The following is a 17,852-nucleotide window of genomic DNA, read 5'->3' as shown; positions in this document are numbered from 1 at the left end:
CGTAGCGGTAAGAGCCCTCGCCCCCGTCCCTCGACCAATATGGGCCATGGGTTGTTGCGTTTCTCCCTCTCTCCAAGAGGCTTCTCCCCGGGTACTAAACCCAGTCCGAAATGAGCCAGCGCCCGGAATTTTTTGCTGCTTTCATTGGAATGTTCCCCACCTTTAGTTCTTAACACTTAGATTTAGAAGTAGTAAATAATAATAATAAAAAATCTAGGCCTTTGCTTCCTTCTATCCTCGTTATACCGCCTTCGGTTGTAAAACATTTTGACTGGGTTGGGTATTTCGGTTTCCCCCTCTCCTATTCTGCGATCAGGATCGCTACCCTTCTCCTCAAATGCCAACACTTTCAAATAACAATTTGTCTTCCACGAATTTTATGACAAGTCAGCCTTCTCTCGACACACCACGTTGAAAAACTGGGAAAGAGAAAAGGGCGAAAATGGAGAGACGGAAAAATTTGATGAGTGCTTTTTTCAACAGTTTACAAAAGGGTATTATACGGGAGGATATCTGTTAATTTCCATCTCAATCATAGAGCCACAACAAGTGTTTGGGGGGAGGGAGAAGATAAAAATGTCAACAATGTGTTTTTCGAAGGGACTTGTGTTCTGACTTCAGCATTTCAAAAAATTAGCCTTTTCGGTATTGAGCCGTAACTATACTAAGAAAAGAGGCGCGTCGACTTTTGAGATGGCGATAGCTCAAAACGAGTAGCTGAACTTAGTTGTCGAATTCTTTCTATGCTTGTAATCAAAAGGCGATAAAGCTCAAGATTTGCAATTGCGATTTGAATCACTAAGCTGGGTTGACATGCACATGCACCCTGTTGGGGGGGGCCTCTGTGAGTAGCTTCTGTAGCTTAAGACAACTAGAAACTAGCCTACGAGCAGGCTCACTGCACTTGTTGGCGGCCGGGGGAAAAGGAATGGGCCGAGGAAAAGTGACTTCTCTCGCGCGCGCCCAAAAATCTTCCCGGACATCTCACAAATAACTGAAAACGGAATTTATATGAGAAGCTGACAAAACTTAGTTTTAACGATCCGCACAGAAAACTGTTGTAAGATTCTAACCAGAACAGATTTAAAGCTCTATTAGGAGAGACCGAATTATAGTTAGATAAAACCTCTGCGTGGAAAGTTAATTTATAGCAAATTCGAATTTTTAACGTTAGTGACTTTAAGTGATCAACCCCACCTAAAAAGTGCAATATATATAATTTTTCTAACAGCAACGAGTGTACAGTGTGTCGACATTACGTGTGGGTCTGGAACAATAAAATAGAGAGCTTAGTGGTAGACGACTGTCTCGCCAAGGAGTTTTTTTTAAAGGCAGTGCTCAATATCGTTGGGAAAACATTCCTCTGTTTCTAAACGCATTTCTTTGCATGCGTACGAACCAACGGAACTGAAAGTGGATAATAGCAATAGCGATCTAGACATCTTCAGAGAGAGAGAGAGAGAATGAAAAAACTAAAATTACCAAAATTATTTGCAGCACAAAAAGTTTACAGTATCGAAGACGCTCAAAAGAGCAATTCACTCTAACGATCACAAAACGAACAAAGAAACGTTCTTACCAGAAGCTAACTTATCATTAACCGCCAAGTTTTAATATCAAGATTCAAGTGGTTCAAAACAAACTTTGTGAATTTACTGAATATAGATTCTGCGAAGTTAATAGATAGTTCACTTAGCAAGAGACCATCGTGTATACGCTGTCCGCAGCGTGTTCTAGTTGACTTCATTTCAAGGTTATACTATATAACCGCATGATATCATTCTCAATTTACGAAGTTATATGTAAATGTTCAAAATTTTAACTCTGGAGACGGATCAATTTATTATGCTCATCCAGAAATTTAGCCACTGAGCCTTTTTTTTCTATATGTGGTCTGAGAGTGACATTTTGAAGTGTGCCCATTTTTCTATTGAATTACTTCATGAGTGTTGTCAAATTTTCCGAACGTACAGTCGACATCATCTTTGTTGCCAGTTTTGGATCGTTACTTTTCTGAAATTTGTCCAAATTTGTTGATCACAAAGGAATGCACTCTTAAAAAATAGTAACGATTGATAAGATGATTTTAAATTAAAAGTCGCGAAACTGCAGTAGTTTATAATCACAGACAGGCCAGAGAAAATGCTGCGTGCAAAAACTAATAAACTTAAAAACCCCTGAAGTCACTATTAACAGCAAGTGTCCATATACTTCAAATGTCAATCAATACAGCGACAGTTTAACAGAACTCTTAAGTGATTCTATAAACAACCTGAATTGGTGACATTCCAGGTATATTGCTTCAGCATAGTAAAGATTGATTAATGCCGGATATTCACTAATATATCTAAGTAAGAAGAATTATAACCGTCTACAGCTGCTGTGCTGCAGGCATAAATGACAATCGAGTGATCAGGAGTATTTGCAAAAAACAGCTATAATAATAACGTACTGAAAAACTGTGTTTAGAAGATCGTGCTAACCAGTTTTTCCCTCCTGGTCTAGACTTGGTACAAGTCGACCTAGGTCTTACCCGAGCGAAAAAAGAGCAAGCGAAGCGACCTTCATAAAGGATTTTAGAAAATCTACTCCTGGTCCTTACATGTCATTTTCTCAGTAAACCTCAACCACGTCGATCCTCAAATGCGATCCGCTAGTAACAATTTTAGTTTCAAAGAAGGCACTGGCAGTTAATATTAAAGTAAACAAATCTCGCGATGAGTCTCAGTAAAAGTTGCATTGTGATCCCCCCCCCCCCCCCCCGGGGGATCTGCAATGAAGCATTCCTTCTCTGTAATAGTTTTTGATTGCATTAATGCATTACTGAAGTTCAAAAAGCTTGCGCTGTTCGGTCATTTTTACACGAAACCGACTTGACTGCCGGCTTTGCTTTTAATTTACTGTTAAGTTGCACTTGAACCCACCGGCTTAAACTCAGTTTTTGCAAAAAGGTTCCAGCAATATTCTTCCCCGACATTAACGAAGAGTAGCAGTTTTTTCTAGTAAGAGACAAAGAGCCCAAATTTAGTAAGTGTATAAATCATTTTAAGGCATGGACTACCGCGAAAAGATCATAGCGGAACTAAGCCGAATAGCTCGTACGCTTTATTTATTATTTAAAGTCTCGGAAAGAATGTTATCAATATAACAACATCTTAAATAAAACGAGCTTCCTGTAGTTCTAAGAAATGACTCCATGAATAGCTAAATTGCAAGCGAGAACATGTTTGTCAGATTATTCCAATGTTAAATTCTAATTTTAGCCTAGCTCACGGATTGATCACCTGTAATACTCTCTGATATTTCACAGTGGATTTCAAATTGGCCAACCCCTTTAAAAGCCACCCTGGAAATCCTTAGGTGTGTTTAAAAAGACTGTTAAAATACGTAGATATCGCATGGTACATTTTCAGTGGCACAATTATCCAGAAAATGCGGTAAAAAATTAATTTCGCCGGGTAAAGATACTGTTATTTATAGCGCATTAAGATTTTAATAGCTCTCTCGAGTGGTTTAAAACAGGTCAACAACACCAACTATGAATTTTGATACAAATTCTTTATAAATACAATCTTGAAAAAAATCCATAGGTGCTTTAGTTGTCTTTATTGGAGGTCGGCCTCGTTATTTTTACTGTAGTAAATCTGCTGACACGCATGCTCATGTTTTTGGAGATTTAGAATATCAATGTTTACAGATCACGCCATAAATTAAAAAACCGAATAGGTCAATCACAAACACGTTTCACTTTTTTCATTGTATGCGTTGGAACAGTTAGGAGATGTCTCAGCCCAAATTTGCCTGAAAACATCTAGAAAAAAAAAACGAACTGGAAAGAACGTCCATTATTGCAATAACAGGATTTTTCCGAAAATAGAAAAACATTGTAAGAAAAATAACCAAAAACGTGTCTGTTTTGATACACTTGTTTTTGTAGAAGAATATATTTTGTAAGAATATTGAGGCTCAAATTTGCGAAATTTTAATAATACTTTAAAAATAAACCAGCATAAAAAATATATATATTTCTGTAAAAAGCAGGGTTTTTTACAACTTTGTAGTTGTAAAAAGCAGGATTTTGACATAAAAAACGGCTTTTTAAAGGCTGTTTTCTATAACATGATTTGAATATTACTGAACTGTAGTTTTCATGCGCTTCTAAAACTATCAGACATCAGCTGGTCATGTTCCCGTGTCCACACTACAAGAAGCAATTTATTCTGGGGCTTTTTAGCCTGTTCCAGGCTCTCAGATAGTGGGGGAAGACGCGAAAGAAAAAGGCACGCGAAAAGTTGGCGGGACGGGAATAATAAAAATAAATAAATAAATAATAAAATATTTATATAGCGCTTATACTTTTCAGCGCTAAGCGGGAAAAAGGAAAAGGTAAAGTTTCCCAGTTTCCTCCCGTTTTATTTTCGTGTTTGCCTTTTCTCAATTCAGCGGACCCGACTATCTCGGAGCCTGGAACAGGCTAGGGGCTTTTAAACTCCATTGTTAACTCGCTGAAAGCATTAAAAGTTTATGTTCTTTTTACTGTTATCAGGTCTTGTTTCCTTTGGCGTTCAGTTTTCCAGTTGTTGGGCGAGAAGAAGAAACAGGTAGTAATTTAATTTGTGATGTTTATCGGCTGAAGTCACACGGCAGTAACTGCATGTTAGGCAATAATAGCGGAGCTCCACGCGCGCGCGTGGGCGGAGCCCCATAGCTAAGTAAAACTACCCATCCCAGAAAATTTGGTAATCACGTGACCGTACACCGACCGACCGTACACCGACCGCCCGAACGACCGTTCGTCCGCACCACAGGACCACCAATGTTTAAGGTATCCGCCACCCTTCAGGACCGTCTGCGAGCGGATCGCTGTAGCGTTAGTTGTTTTTATAAAAACCCCTATAAACCATATATTTTTTAACAGCTTAATAATTCCAGATTATGGATTTGAACTAACAAAAACGATTTACTTAAATGTGTTTCGAAATTGGAACGCTTTGTGTAAAAGTACACTTCTCTATAAATCATGTTCCACTCCCGCCGGAAATAAACGGAAGAAAACAATTAACACCGCATTCGCTTCTCAACACGTTCCACTAAAAAACCGTGTCTCAGATTTTTGACAAGTGCGTTTGTTTTTCTTTTATTAGCAAATGAAGTTGGGGAAGGCAATTAGTCAACACTCCCTGTGGAAAAAAAGCTCTAGCTTTAAAATGAAAAGGAGTATTAAAATTCGTGGACACGGTTTTGTAGAAGAGATATATGGCATCACTCTGGCCAAATTTTAGCCAAATTGATTGAAAGGCTGCCGACTTGGAGTTCAAAACGTACGAGTCGATCGGCAAAATTTGCGTTCGGAGATAAAATAGAAAATACATTTTTGGCGGCATCCTACCTGGAATGAGATTATAACACCTAAATGTTTATTCTGATTGATATCAGAGAGGGATCAATTTTCTCTAACAATAGGACTTTGACAGGTAACATGTAACAGGAAAACTTCCACTCTTTTACACCACGAGAAGCACGGTTTAATTCTTTCTCGAGCAAAAGTTTTGCCTCTCCTTCGATCTTTTTTGTATGATCTGCCCAGGCGTTTTTGTTGATCGGCGCCAGGTCAAGGAAACTAAAAAACTTTGAAGCCGCCGAATGTCCACCACCGATTGCTCGAAGGCCAAGAACTGAGACCCGGTTTATTTCAAACGCTCTGCTCTTCTCGGACGAATTAAAAACAGAATTTGTCTTGTGCGACGGACAGCTTTCATTCTCGCACTGGATTCTCCACGTAGAACCAAGTCCATGCTTAGTCGCTACATTTTCCATGACTTGCACTCTTCCCTTGCAAAATCGACAAGATACAGACTCGTCCAGTTTATGACACGGGTATGACAGATCTTGTCAACGATCAATTAAGATAATTAACGAGAAAAAATCTTTTACCCCCGATATCTTTCGACAGAAATAATATTTTCTTCCGATTTTTTTTTTTAAAGAAAGCTCTCAAGCATATCTATTTGAAAACATTGAAACCTCAAATATGGAAAAATGGCAATTTTAAGGGTTGCTGATACCTTAATCTCACACTTTCTAACTAGTTTGGAAGCCTAGGTGCAACCTGATTTTACACATCCATGTTGTGATCAATTGAAAGCTGTCAAAACAGGATATCCGCTGACCAGTATCACCTGACCATATCGCGGGCTCACCATCGAGGTCGAGTATTTTTTTGAAGGTATCCGCTGACAAGTTACTAGCTTTCAAATGATCACAGGCTGTATGTAAGGGCACAACATTTTTAAAAATTGTACATACAGCAAATACAAAAGCAATAATCACTTATCAAAGTTTACCAGTTCATTTTTGATTTTGATGCTCTCAGTGCTGGACTGCCATTGGTTGATTCTTGGTCACATGGCCTTGACTAAAATCAAATATACCCTGATCATGATACATTAAGCAATGTACCTTGCTGGTGGAAAGTGGCGTGAAAACTAAGCAACTGCTCAATGATAGGAAGACTGAACACTTCAAGTCCCTAATGAAAATTGATCACTCTTCCGCTTTTGCTGACTATATCTCTGCCACCGGACATAACATTAAATGGGATCACTTTGAAATCTTAGAATCTGGCAAAACAGATTATCATTGTAAGATAAAAGAAACACTGTTTATACAAGACCTTACGCCAGCTTTAAATGTTGACATCACCAGTAAAAAGCTGAATCTTTATTAGCTGTTGCCTTTTTTATTCATTACTGTAATGAATTTTTCCAGAACCCCGGTAATTTTTGAATATATAGTCTTGTCATTTTCTTTAACGGTCACTTAAGATCACTTTTGAAAATACATGTTAAATAGCATACGAAATGTCAAGTTTATAAAAATGCAAAAACTCAGAGAGAATGTTTATCACCGCTGTTTGTGTTTTATTTTTGATCAAACTACGATGGACCAAGAACAAAGTCTATAAAAAAAAACAGTTATTTTTTTTTTATCCATGGCTTCGGCATTGAACCAAAGATGTCATTTTCCGGGAGTCTCCTGGATACAGCACGGATATCCTGCTGTCCCATATGGGTCACCCAATCTCTTGGATAAAATCGACTTTTGAGTATTTCTGTGCTTTAGTTTGAAATTTAGCTCATTTTTTCCCAAAATAGTACAGTTTTTCAGATATTTTTTGCAAAGACTATTCCATCATTACAATAATGAATGCACATTTTGATGGTATGTAAATCATGTAAGACTTAATATAATGCCCTAAGCAATTCCCATGACTGTCATAATTTGGGGGCTGGATCGATTTGTGAGGTGGGGTGTGGGAAGGTGGGGGTTTGTTGACATTTGGGGGAGGGGTTGTAGTGCAAGAGATAGAGTCTCCAGATTTTAGATCTCCAAAGGTTGGCATCTCTGAGATGTGTCAGCCTGTGACTCAACCCAAAGCAGCATCTGTTATCCAGCCCACCCCACCTGGGCTTAAAATTGTTGCCCAAATCACAAATCCACATTTCGAGAACCTCATAAAGGAATGAGGCCCCCTGAGCCCCTACCCTGGATCCGCCACTGGTTCCGCTGATATTTCATTTTTCTCAACTTCCAGGCATATTTCTCGCTCAGAAACAGCACACTTGCCTCCAGAAATTTAATATTCTTAACGTCTAAAAATTCTAGCATTGCAAAGAATATTTTGTTGAGCGAAAACAAACCAAGTCGACGACAGCCGCCTACTCCAAATTGGAATGTTTGGCGGCAAAACATGTCATGCATGTTTGCACCCAATGAGAACATGTTTTTTCTTCACGTGTACACGCTTAGAGGCAACCGACGTTAACAGGTAAGGGCTTTTAAATTAGCTAGGGCGAAGAGAGTTTACCTTGAGTTATTGACTTACTTTACGCTGTAACTCTCCTAAAATCCACACTTGAAATATCACCTACAAAAATAAGTTCCGAAAATAAAAATTATTGTACAAAATGTTTTATATCAAAGCTGCAATTTTCTGAATTACCTGCTAGGTGAATAAGTCGAATGGTCGCCGCCATATTTTAAACTTCATGCTTAGCCTCGTTTTGGACGAGTGATATGATTGGCTTGTTAGCTAGTTTTGCACGAGTTGCGTGAATTCGAACCTCACAAATAGAACAAGAAAGCATCATGGCGGATCATGTTTACTGGCTAGCTGAAGAAACACTGGACAAATTATCTGACGTTTTAAGCTTGTTTAGGAGTCATGGTGGGTGGAAAAGTAAGTCAGGTACCTTCAGATTGGGGTACTACTTTCCTTAACTAGTTAAATCGCAGAGAGATACCACACTAGAGAAGGAGAGTCTAAAATGACACCAAGCCCTACAGTGTAGCTTGAAACTCGGAATACTTCAGACAGCGCACTTGTCCTTACAACTGAAGTTTCCGTTTAAGCTCATCACAACTTTTAAGTTTAAATGGTTAAGTTTTAGTGTATAACGCTTGAATTTCGGTCTATATTTTACTAAATGAACGTGAGAGACACTCCAGTTTTCACAATATCAACCCTAGCGTACCGCTCCCAGATCGTCGTACTTCATTATAAAAGCCTGGTTTTCATATTCTGCCGACCTACCCGCGACATAGCCGCCGTTACTGCTTGGCATACTGTTCCGTCATAAGGTTATTTCGCCGGCTACCCTGGGTCCAGAAAATTTTTCCCTTATAGACACTGATGGTTAGCGGCGAAGCCGCGTCAACAAGGCGCGAAGGTTTATTTCATATTAGGTATTTTGAGAACTGACATCTGGAGCCAGGGTAGTCGCCGGTAGCAAGAAACAAGTCTTCTTCGCCAGCATGGATGCCTGCGAAGTTGAACTCGAGTCAACTTAACGGGCATGTTTGCCGTCAGTAAAGACTGTGATGACCTTTGCTGCCAGCTACTTAACCCTTTTTTCTCCTACATTAACAGTACTGGTGGCGAATGGGAACCTGGCTGTCTCTTCTGCGAGACCAGGCACCGACCAGGCGCATTTCTGAATAGTTTATACTTACTTAATGATAAACTCAAACTTAACCCCACCTCTAGCAAAATGGGCAATGGCATTTAATATCTGCCCCCCCCCCCCCCACCCACCACCCCTGGTTGAGGACCTACCTTTTCTTCTTACCCCTGGGTCCAGTTGTTTGAAGGCCGATTTTTGCTAATCCTGGGTTACTCAGTTTTAATCCGGGTTTCTCTTTCTTTAGTTCAAAAGCATTTTCTTGTCTAATTTTCTCTATTCTTTTTAGAGCATCCAATCATCAAACAATAAAGGAAAATTATCAAAATGAGTTTGCTTTTTAAAGGGTAAATCTCATGAACTGCGCATGTGTGAACCGAAGTACAACACTTGAAAAATTCTGCAAAAACATGGCGGCCACAAGTGGTGGAGCCTACCGTGGGTTCCAGAGGTTATTTTTTTTTATCTAATTCCTGAAGCACAGTTTATTTCATCCTAGGTATTTTGAGAACAGACCTCTGGAGCCAGGGTTGATAGAGCCAACCATGCAGTAATACATTAGTCAATTCCAGCTGCGACCAGCTGCCACTATTAGCATTTTTTGCCTTGGATAATTGGCTTGATAAGCAGTGAAGAAATACATGCATAAAATCGAGAACAAGCCTTTACAACCCTCTACAATTTTTTCCTGTCCTGGACACTGAGATGAGCCAATCGGCTTGTTTCTCCAGTAAAATCCTCTGTGTAGTTATACTCGGATAGGAAACCATGTGCGTGCAGGGCAGGAAGTGAAAGTCATGTGTTGCCTGCTGACCCCTTTTTCACTAAATACAATTTAAATGAGAGTGGGAAGAGCTATTTTGACAATGATCTGATTTCAAATTTCACAGGTTATCTTAACCCAGCTTTGAACAACCCAGCCCCGAAGATTAAATGATTATTGCATTCACCCAGGGCTGAAGACTTCCAAAAAATATGGGTTTACCATGGAAAAATATAGTTCCTACCCCTGAAGAATTTCGTGAAAATTAATGTGCCACCCCCAAAGAATTCCATATTTTCTTACTTCACCTAAAGAAATCCTCAATTTTTATAACTTACAAGAGCGCAGAGAAAGTGCATGTATAAGGTTTATTTCAAAAATTTCTCCTGGCAACCCTTTGTATGCGCTTATTTTAAGTAGGTCCCAGCCTAGGGAATCCCCATACAATCTTAGAAGGAATACCAACATTGTAACCAAACAAACCAACACCGACCGTTTTGCACAGTTTGTAACGTGCAAATATGCCACCTATTTAGATTCCTAAGCGCCTTACATACTTATTTTGTATTATTTATCACCTTAGATTCCTGTTATTTCTGACCCTACCTGTAATTCAGTTCTCACTGCAAAAGGTAGCAATAAACCAATTTATTTATTTGTTTATTTAACTCACTCCTCAAGAATAACATGGTTCCTCAACCACGGGTGGGGTGGGTACGGGTATTTAATGCAAAAGCCCAATTCAATACATAGATCTAACGGGGCCTATTTAAAAATTGCCTTTGTACGGCGGCCCCTTTCCAGATTTGTTCTCGAGGAGAGGGGGCGATTATACACAGGCTATTTTAAAAATGATATCTTTTTACAGATGATAGCAGGACCATGAGATATCTGGCTTTTGGGTTCCATTGTTCAGCATTTCAAAGTAAGCTTACTTGTAATGCCCTTTCACAATCAAGATTGCAAAGCCCTGTGGAATTTCTAATAAGCCTTTACAGGGAATATGGTAGCAAGAGGCCATTCTGTGATTCCATCTTTGATCTCAAAGAGCAGCTGGTTGCTCTTCAGCTGGTCATGGCAAAATTAAACAAAGAGGTAAGAGTTACTTCACAGTAGTTTGTACAGGCTCATTGTCAGAGCAGCAAGATTATTAATTGATAGTTAACAGTAAGTCAAAAAATGCGGCAAAAAAAAAGGATAGCAACAAGTGGTTTACAGTTACTTTTTATTTGCTGTATGTGCTAATATTATTTTGTTAGTCTCTTGGAGCTACAGAGTAAAATACAGTGTGAACATGCGAACCTAAAAAACAAAGATGCACTCAAGTGGTATGATGGCTATAGGGTATAACTTAGTATCACTTACAGCAACAATAAAGCGTTGTTATCAGAAACTGTAAACCCAAGGTTAGTTCTTGTGAATATCTAAATAAACAGGCCACTCTTGCATAAGAACAGAGTCATGCAATGTCCTTTATCACATGCTAAATACAATGTGGCTGTTGTAGCCCACAAAACTGAGTATGGTAAATGAAGGCTGCAATAAACTCTAATTAGTTAACTCTATTTTACACTTAAAATATTTTGATTCATGCATTCACCACTTTCACAAATTTCCCTTAATACACCTTGTTGAGCCCCAAAAATGACCAGCAATGTTTTCAAAGGGATGATTGTAATACCCAGGAGCAACTGAAAACAACTGTTAAGTAATTTTTTTATGGGGGGGGGGGGGGGGGTAAACAAGGTGTATTATGGGAAATTTTGGGAAGTCTTAAAGTGGCAAATAGAAGAATTTGTCAACACAGCACCATATGAGTTAAATGACTAAATTGTTGAATTCTGCTGCAATTCTTTTCAACATGTATTTTGATTTAAAAACTGTCATTGGTAAATATTATAATAATTATATTTTTTATCTTATTATTACTATTTATTTATTAGTCATTTGCTTGATTCAAAAAAGGAAAAAGGAGAGTTTAGTGTGAAGCTACAAGATGTTTTTGAAGCACACAAGAGTATCATGAAAAACAAGATAACTATGGATGACAACAATGAATCCCCAAAGCTGGTAGCTGCATACAATAAATTTTTATCACACTGCAATGCTGTGGATTTTGCTGATATTCTTCAGAGGGTAAAAACAACATTTATTGTTGACAGGGATGTGAAAGACAAATTTCAAACCTCTTATCAGTTTGTTGCTGTTGGCAATCCCAAAACACAACTTGAGGTGAGATAAAGTGTCATTTCAAATAAATGAATTCACATTTTTAGTAACAGGTTAGTTACTACATTGTATCCATCTATCACATTATGTAATTTCCTTACACATGATAAATACATAATTGTTCCTGTAGCATTTCTTTGTAACTGTGGTTTATTTTATGGCTGGTTCCACAAGAAGGCAAGATGAAAGAAATGATACATAGATCTATGTTCTGATTGCCTAGCCAAGTAGGATTTCTTGCTTTGGTACCACAAGAAAATAATACAATGAAATTATCTTGACCACTAAATATATCTTTTACATGTATGTACCAAGCTTGTTATTCAGCCAAGATGGCTGTATATTGCCCTGATTTTTTTAACTGCAAATTTTAATTATTTAACCTTAGTCAACTTTGTCTTGGGCCATGTAAATGCAAAAAAATAACTTGGCCAATTAATCCAGCCATCTTGACTTCACGCGAAGTCAGTATAAACATATTATATTATTGCAATCTGTTGTTAGGAGCAAATCCTTCACCTGATTTCAGGAAACAAAACTATGGTGTGCTTTACAGATGGAAAAGGTATGGAAGCCATAATAGTAAATATTGTTACTCAGCTGTGAAGTTTAACATGTAGTAACATTTGAGTATGGATGTCAAACTTCAAGAGTTTTACATTCATTTGATAGTACCATTGACAGTACCATCAAACTGATGTATTTATTATAACTCTTGCATTGCGATTTGACAAATAATATTATTAACTCTTTGAACAGTGGTACTCTCAGCAATTGAAATGACTTGCTTTTCATCATTTTACATGTACGTGTAGACAGTGGAAAGTTTGGTCAATTTGGTTAGTCAGAGACAAAACAGCATAACAGATCAAAATTATTCTTCAATTTCCTAATTTATTTTTACCTTTTTTATTGTTTGTCATGGGTTGATTGAATAAAGATGGCCAGTATTCACTCAATGAGAAGACAGTAGATTCATTTTTACATGGATGTCCCCAAGAGCCACAGACACACCATTCACCTAAGCCTTCAAAAAGTACGCTACCCAACCAAACTCTACCTTCTGAAGAAGTGGCCAAGGTAATACAAAAATGTATCACAGTGTAGATTTCTGATTCCCATTTTGCCTAAAAGTCCAAGCCTCAAAAAAGTCAGAACACTCTAGGTGACATACTGCAGCCACACTTTCAGTGACAAATTGCTTTGTGTGTACTGGAGAATTGTTGTGCTAATCTTTGTCTGAGTTTGCAACAGAATTTTGTTGCTGCAACTAGTTGCACAATTTCATTTCTGATTTGACTTTTTGTGGCTGCAAAATTCCTCAGTTAGTACACTTGGAGCAAAAATTTCTTGGATATGGGGCTCCACTTGTGAAGCTCTGCTATAATTCTAGCGACTTTACCAGCAATAAATTACTGATATAATTCTAGCAACTATTTTGCTACTGCTGTATTATTCTAGCTACTATTTTTAAGCTTTCTGACTGTTTTTACATAAACCATTGTATCTTTGTAATTTTGTAGATTTTCTATCATTTGGCGTACTATCTTGTAAATTAATTACGGTATTATTGTCACTGCAAGCCTTCTTTAGGGAGTGTCATTAATAAAATTTTGTACATGTACATGCCTTTAAAGCCCTGAATGTTTAAGTCGAAACTATGATAATGAGTTTTTAATCTATACTAAGAAGCTGGTTCCCCAAATTCTCTTCCTAGGATGATAATATTATTCTGACATTGAGTAGATGTTATTATTAGAGACATTGAGTTCCAAGCAAAATAATTTTGTCATTTATTTAATTAATCATAGTACACAGACAATTAAATGCACTTTTTTATTTTTGTAACCAACAAAACCAATGTTGGCTAGTCCTTTGATTTTGAAAAAAAAAAAGTATTTTACCCTACAGGATCAGTTACTTCAAGTCTTATTGAGTTACCTGAGGCTTCTGGTAAATACCAGAGATGAACTAGCTCTCTCCCAGGCTATCAACATTCCTCATAGAGGCCTGGCTCACCAGCAATTCACAGCACTAGGAAAAGTAGCAAGGGACAAAAACATGCCTATGTTTCAGGTGTGTCATTATTAACTACAAACATTTCAAGTTTTACCACAGGGTCCAGAGGAGATGTGTTTGTTGTTAGAACATCAAAACCGGTCAAAAACCTCTGAAAAAATGGGTTATTTTGATCGCGTTACAGTTTCGTTACACATTCTATAGACCGCAAACCAAGAGACTGAGGGCTCGCAAGATCGGCTTTCAGTATAAAATACGGAAAGCTTGTCCTTTCTTTTACTCGCTCGGCACTTCATGCCTCGGTCGGGCGACGGCCTTCGGTCACCCTTCGGACGACGTGCCGTGCGCCAGCGAGGATATGGCTTGTGGTTATTGATTTTCAAAAGTCGATCTGGGTCAGATAAGAAGCGAAGAAATCGTTTACAGGAGATTTATAAAGATCCTATTGGGCTAATTAATCGTGCTAAGCAACAGGTATAGACATTTTTCAAGGTGAGACTTTAAATAAGTAATTCATTTATTCACATGAAACTCCTCCAGACCCTGTGGTTTTACCACTACCTCTTACTACCCCACCCCTGACACTTATTACCCCTCCCCATCAAACACACTCCCCTAATTTGCAATTATAACAAATTAAGTGCTTTTTAAAATATTAAGTATAAGTTTCTTGCCTATCACAAACAAAAAGGTGTGTAAGGATGTATGCCAGTAGCTAGGAGAAGGGGTGTTCATGGAAGGAGGGATCAATGTTGCCAGCTAGAAACATTTGAAGAGACCCGCAAGGTCACTTTCCTACCTTTTGTGTGACTGCACTTACTGTTCACTCCGAAAGGAAGAAGCTTCACTAGACTGCCTAGCTGGCAGTTTTTTTCTTTTTTAAATTAAGTGATACAGCCATGCAGAAGTTAAACTGAGGTCAAGCCAGAAAATGATGGGAGAAGGGGTAAGGGGAGATGGCAGTTTTTCTCTCTCTCCTCCTCACCCCTCCCCCATCCTTTTCTTTGTTTGATCTTGTGTGTGGCCAAGAACCAAAAACGAAAGTAAGACAGATACTTCAATCTACTGTTGTTGCCAGCTATTTTGATAAAAAGGGTGAGTTGTGCTACAGTTTTTGTGCTTTCTACACTTGTGCTAAGGTGATCATTTTTTACTGCTAACAGACAGCTGTATCATTTATACTGAGGATACGACTGGGTGGAAAGAGTTATGCACCTGGTGATGACAACCCACTTCTTTCTTTAACTAAGGTAAAGAGGCTGACATTCAAGCTTAGGGATAATGTAAAATGTAAAGTAGAAACAATAACAAGGCTGTGCTTTATGAAAAAAAACAAGGGAGCCAAGTGTTCTGAACTGAGTGTGAAATCCAGGGTGCTCATCATATGATGTATAATTTTATGCCAAACCAAGATTTTCAAGTCGCCTGTGAGCAAATTAAAGCACTAGAGGCCACCAGGTGCTGCCAAAGCACAGCACTGATTAAAATTCTTGCCCTCTCATCCATGACATTTCATTTACATGACTGTTCGCCTCTCCAGGGCCTAGGAGAATTTGTGACCTTCTTCCAGAAGCTGCAAAATATCTGTGAAGAAACAGCTGATGCAAAGTAAGATAAGTAACTGCTTCACTTATTCATTGGATAAGCAGTTTTCTAACTGACAAGTCAAAATTTGTCAATAATTTTCAGAGCTGCTGTGCTAAGGATATTGAACATACTGAGAGTCAGCATCTCAAAATCCAAAGAGAAAGTCTTCACAAGTGAATGCCTGACTAGAACAGTGGAAAGCCTCCAACAAAAGGTGGAACAACTAAGCAGTGAAACCTATAACAGTGATAAAGTAAAATCAACAATGGCAGGAATGAATGTCTACTTCTTGATTCAGAGCATCTTGGACCAACAAGTGAAGGACACATGCATGCAAGATTACCAAACAAGCAACGTGAGTTGTGCACTGATGACACCAGAAACAACCCATGGAAAGTCTAAAGTGAGATCATTACTCACTCAGTTCAGGTACATTGTGTACTAAAACTACCAGAAGTGTACTAGATCTATCAACTACAGTGTATATTAAAGGCCTAGGGCAAATTTGTGTGCTTCATATAATAAAATATTTTTATTTTATTACTTACCATGCAATAATCATATCCCTAGGTAACATTTGTTTCTATGCTGGTCAGCAGAAGTCAAGTGTTACAGTACTGTTCAGGAAATTTTCTTGAAATTCAAAAATCACATCTTCTTCTCAAATTTTGCACCCATAGTCATTAATACAGCCATTGTTTAGTGTAAAATATTATTTTACCAATTAACTAAACAGAGCAGTCTCTAAGATTTCCCCCTGCCAGGTATATGCAATAATTATTTTAGTAAGTAAGGAATTGAACAACTACAGGAAGTTCTTTTGGTTCTGCTGTGCTAAGTATCCGGTGGTTAGCCAGGGGAAATCCCTAGGCCCAAGATCTTATTGATAGTCCTGACCTTAAGATGTTTAACCATTACAGCCAGACCAGTTCATTCATGAATAGAATTCTAGTGAACCAAAAAGTATCAAGCTAAACCAGTCTACACTATTCCTAAATAGTAATTTCATTTCCAAAGTGACCAGTCTACCTGGCCAGTTCAGACTTTTGATTAGTGGCCAGTAGAGAATCTTTGTTGTTGTTGTTGTTAAGTTTTTTTATCATTATTATTTCTTGTCACCATCATTTTTCTCTGTTAGAACACCTGATGCTGAGTCTCTGGAGGAGGATGTTACACCAGCCGAGGATTTGCCGCCATCAAAACCCATTAAGGTTAGTTATTGAACTATCCACTCCGTAAAAATAACAGTGTATAATATTATATGGACGGTTCACAGTCCTCTATTTTTCCATAAGATCGTCAAGATCGAGCGCTTTGTGTTACAGGCCGCCATCTTACATGGGTGTCAAAACTACTTAGGGCGTGGGGGCGGTTTGGGAGGAAGCAATTTGAAAATCAAGATGGCCACCATTAACAGTAAGACATGCTATATCTCAACAATCACACGGAAAAAATAGGGGACTATGAACAGTTTAAATATTACAAGTATTAATTTACACTTATTGAACACATGCATTAAAACTATAAAACTTTCATCTACAAAAAGTCAGTCAAGGCGCATTACAGTGTAAGCTGTAAACATCTGGAGGGAAAACATTATCAGTGCTGGGAAGGATAATTGTCGTGTCAAAATTTTTATAAAAACCAAAAGCTTAGCAATATTTGGTGTTACATTTTTGTTATTTCACAAGATTAACCATGATTGATTATGACTGTTGATCACCTGGCAGACATTTTAATACAGTTTTACTGTCAATTGTTCAGTTACATCAAACTGCTGCAATGTTGTTTTTTATTGACAGAAACCTTTTGAGAGCTACAGAAAAGTGTGTGGAGACATGAGCTGGGCTAAACCTGCCGTCAGTATCAAGATTGGATTAAGTCCAGACATCAAGAGAGACCAAATGATGATGGAAGCAGTTAAAAATGATATTATCTTATCCTTTAAAGGCAGTGTAAATGAACACTGTGTTGAAGGTACACCAAAGTGTCGTATCAAGAAAAGAACACTAACGGAATCCATGAATGACAAAGAAAACTTACCTGCTGGTAATCACACTGACCAGGGTTGTGATGGAAAAGAAATGTCCAAATCACCAGCAGCCAAACGAATGCTCCTTGATAGAGACACAACTGGAAGAAAGAACACTAAAACCAAAGCTACAGGGAAATTGCACACTAAAAGAAAAAAGATTGCATTACTTCAAGGACAAAGGCAGCTTACCAATTTCTTTAGGTGATTCTTTTATAACAAGATTATTTTTAAAAGAATTTTTGAATTAAGTTATTATGAA

The 17,852-nt window shown here is 38.1% G+C and overlaps 1 protein-coding gene across 1 annotated transcript; it reads left to right on the top strand.

Annotated features, from left to right (window-relative positions):
- Positions 1-8,139: 8,139 nt before the first annotated feature.
- Positions 8,140-17,798, top strand: LOC140951795 (uncharacterized). The gene is made up of 11 exons (XM_073401143.1): positions 8,140-8,239; positions 10,592-10,818; positions 11,689-11,955; positions 12,457-12,517; positions 12,893-13,032; positions 13,864-14,028; positions 15,135-15,221; positions 15,512-15,579; positions 15,661-15,987; positions 16,697-16,769; positions 17,361-17,798. Exons 1-11 carry the CDS (start codon positions 8,149-8,151, stop codon positions 17,796-17,798), a joined length of 1,944 nt encoding a protein of 647 aa, XP_073257244.1. The 5' UTR covers positions 8,140-8,148.
- The last annotated feature ends 54 nt before the right edge of the window (positions 17,799-17,852 follow it).

Source organism: Porites lutea, chromosome 11, assembly GCF_958299795.1.
Source record: "Porites lutea chromosome 11, jaPorLute2.1, whole genome shotgun sequence".
Lineage (NCBI taxonomy): Eukaryota > Metazoa > Cnidaria > Anthozoa > Scleractinia > Poritidae > Porites > Porites lutea.
This window is presented reverse-complemented; position numbering and strand designations above follow the sequence as displayed.

What these genes read in the sequence shown, in the direction of transcription:
- LOC140951795 (XM_073401143.1), top strand. Translation starts at nt 8,149, where the DNA reads ATGGCGGATCATGTTTACTGGCTAGCTGAAGAAACACTGGACAAATTA. An exon ending in ATCCCAAAACACAACTTGAG is followed by an intron (nt 11,956 to 12,456) that starts GTGAGATAAAGT and finishes ATCTGTTGTTAG; the next exon opens with GAGCAAATCCTTCACCTGAT. An exon ending in TCATTACTCACTCAGTTCAG is followed by an intron (nt 15,988 to 16,696) that starts GTACATTGTGTA and finishes TTTCTCTGTTAG; the next exon opens with AACACCTGATGCTGAGTCTC.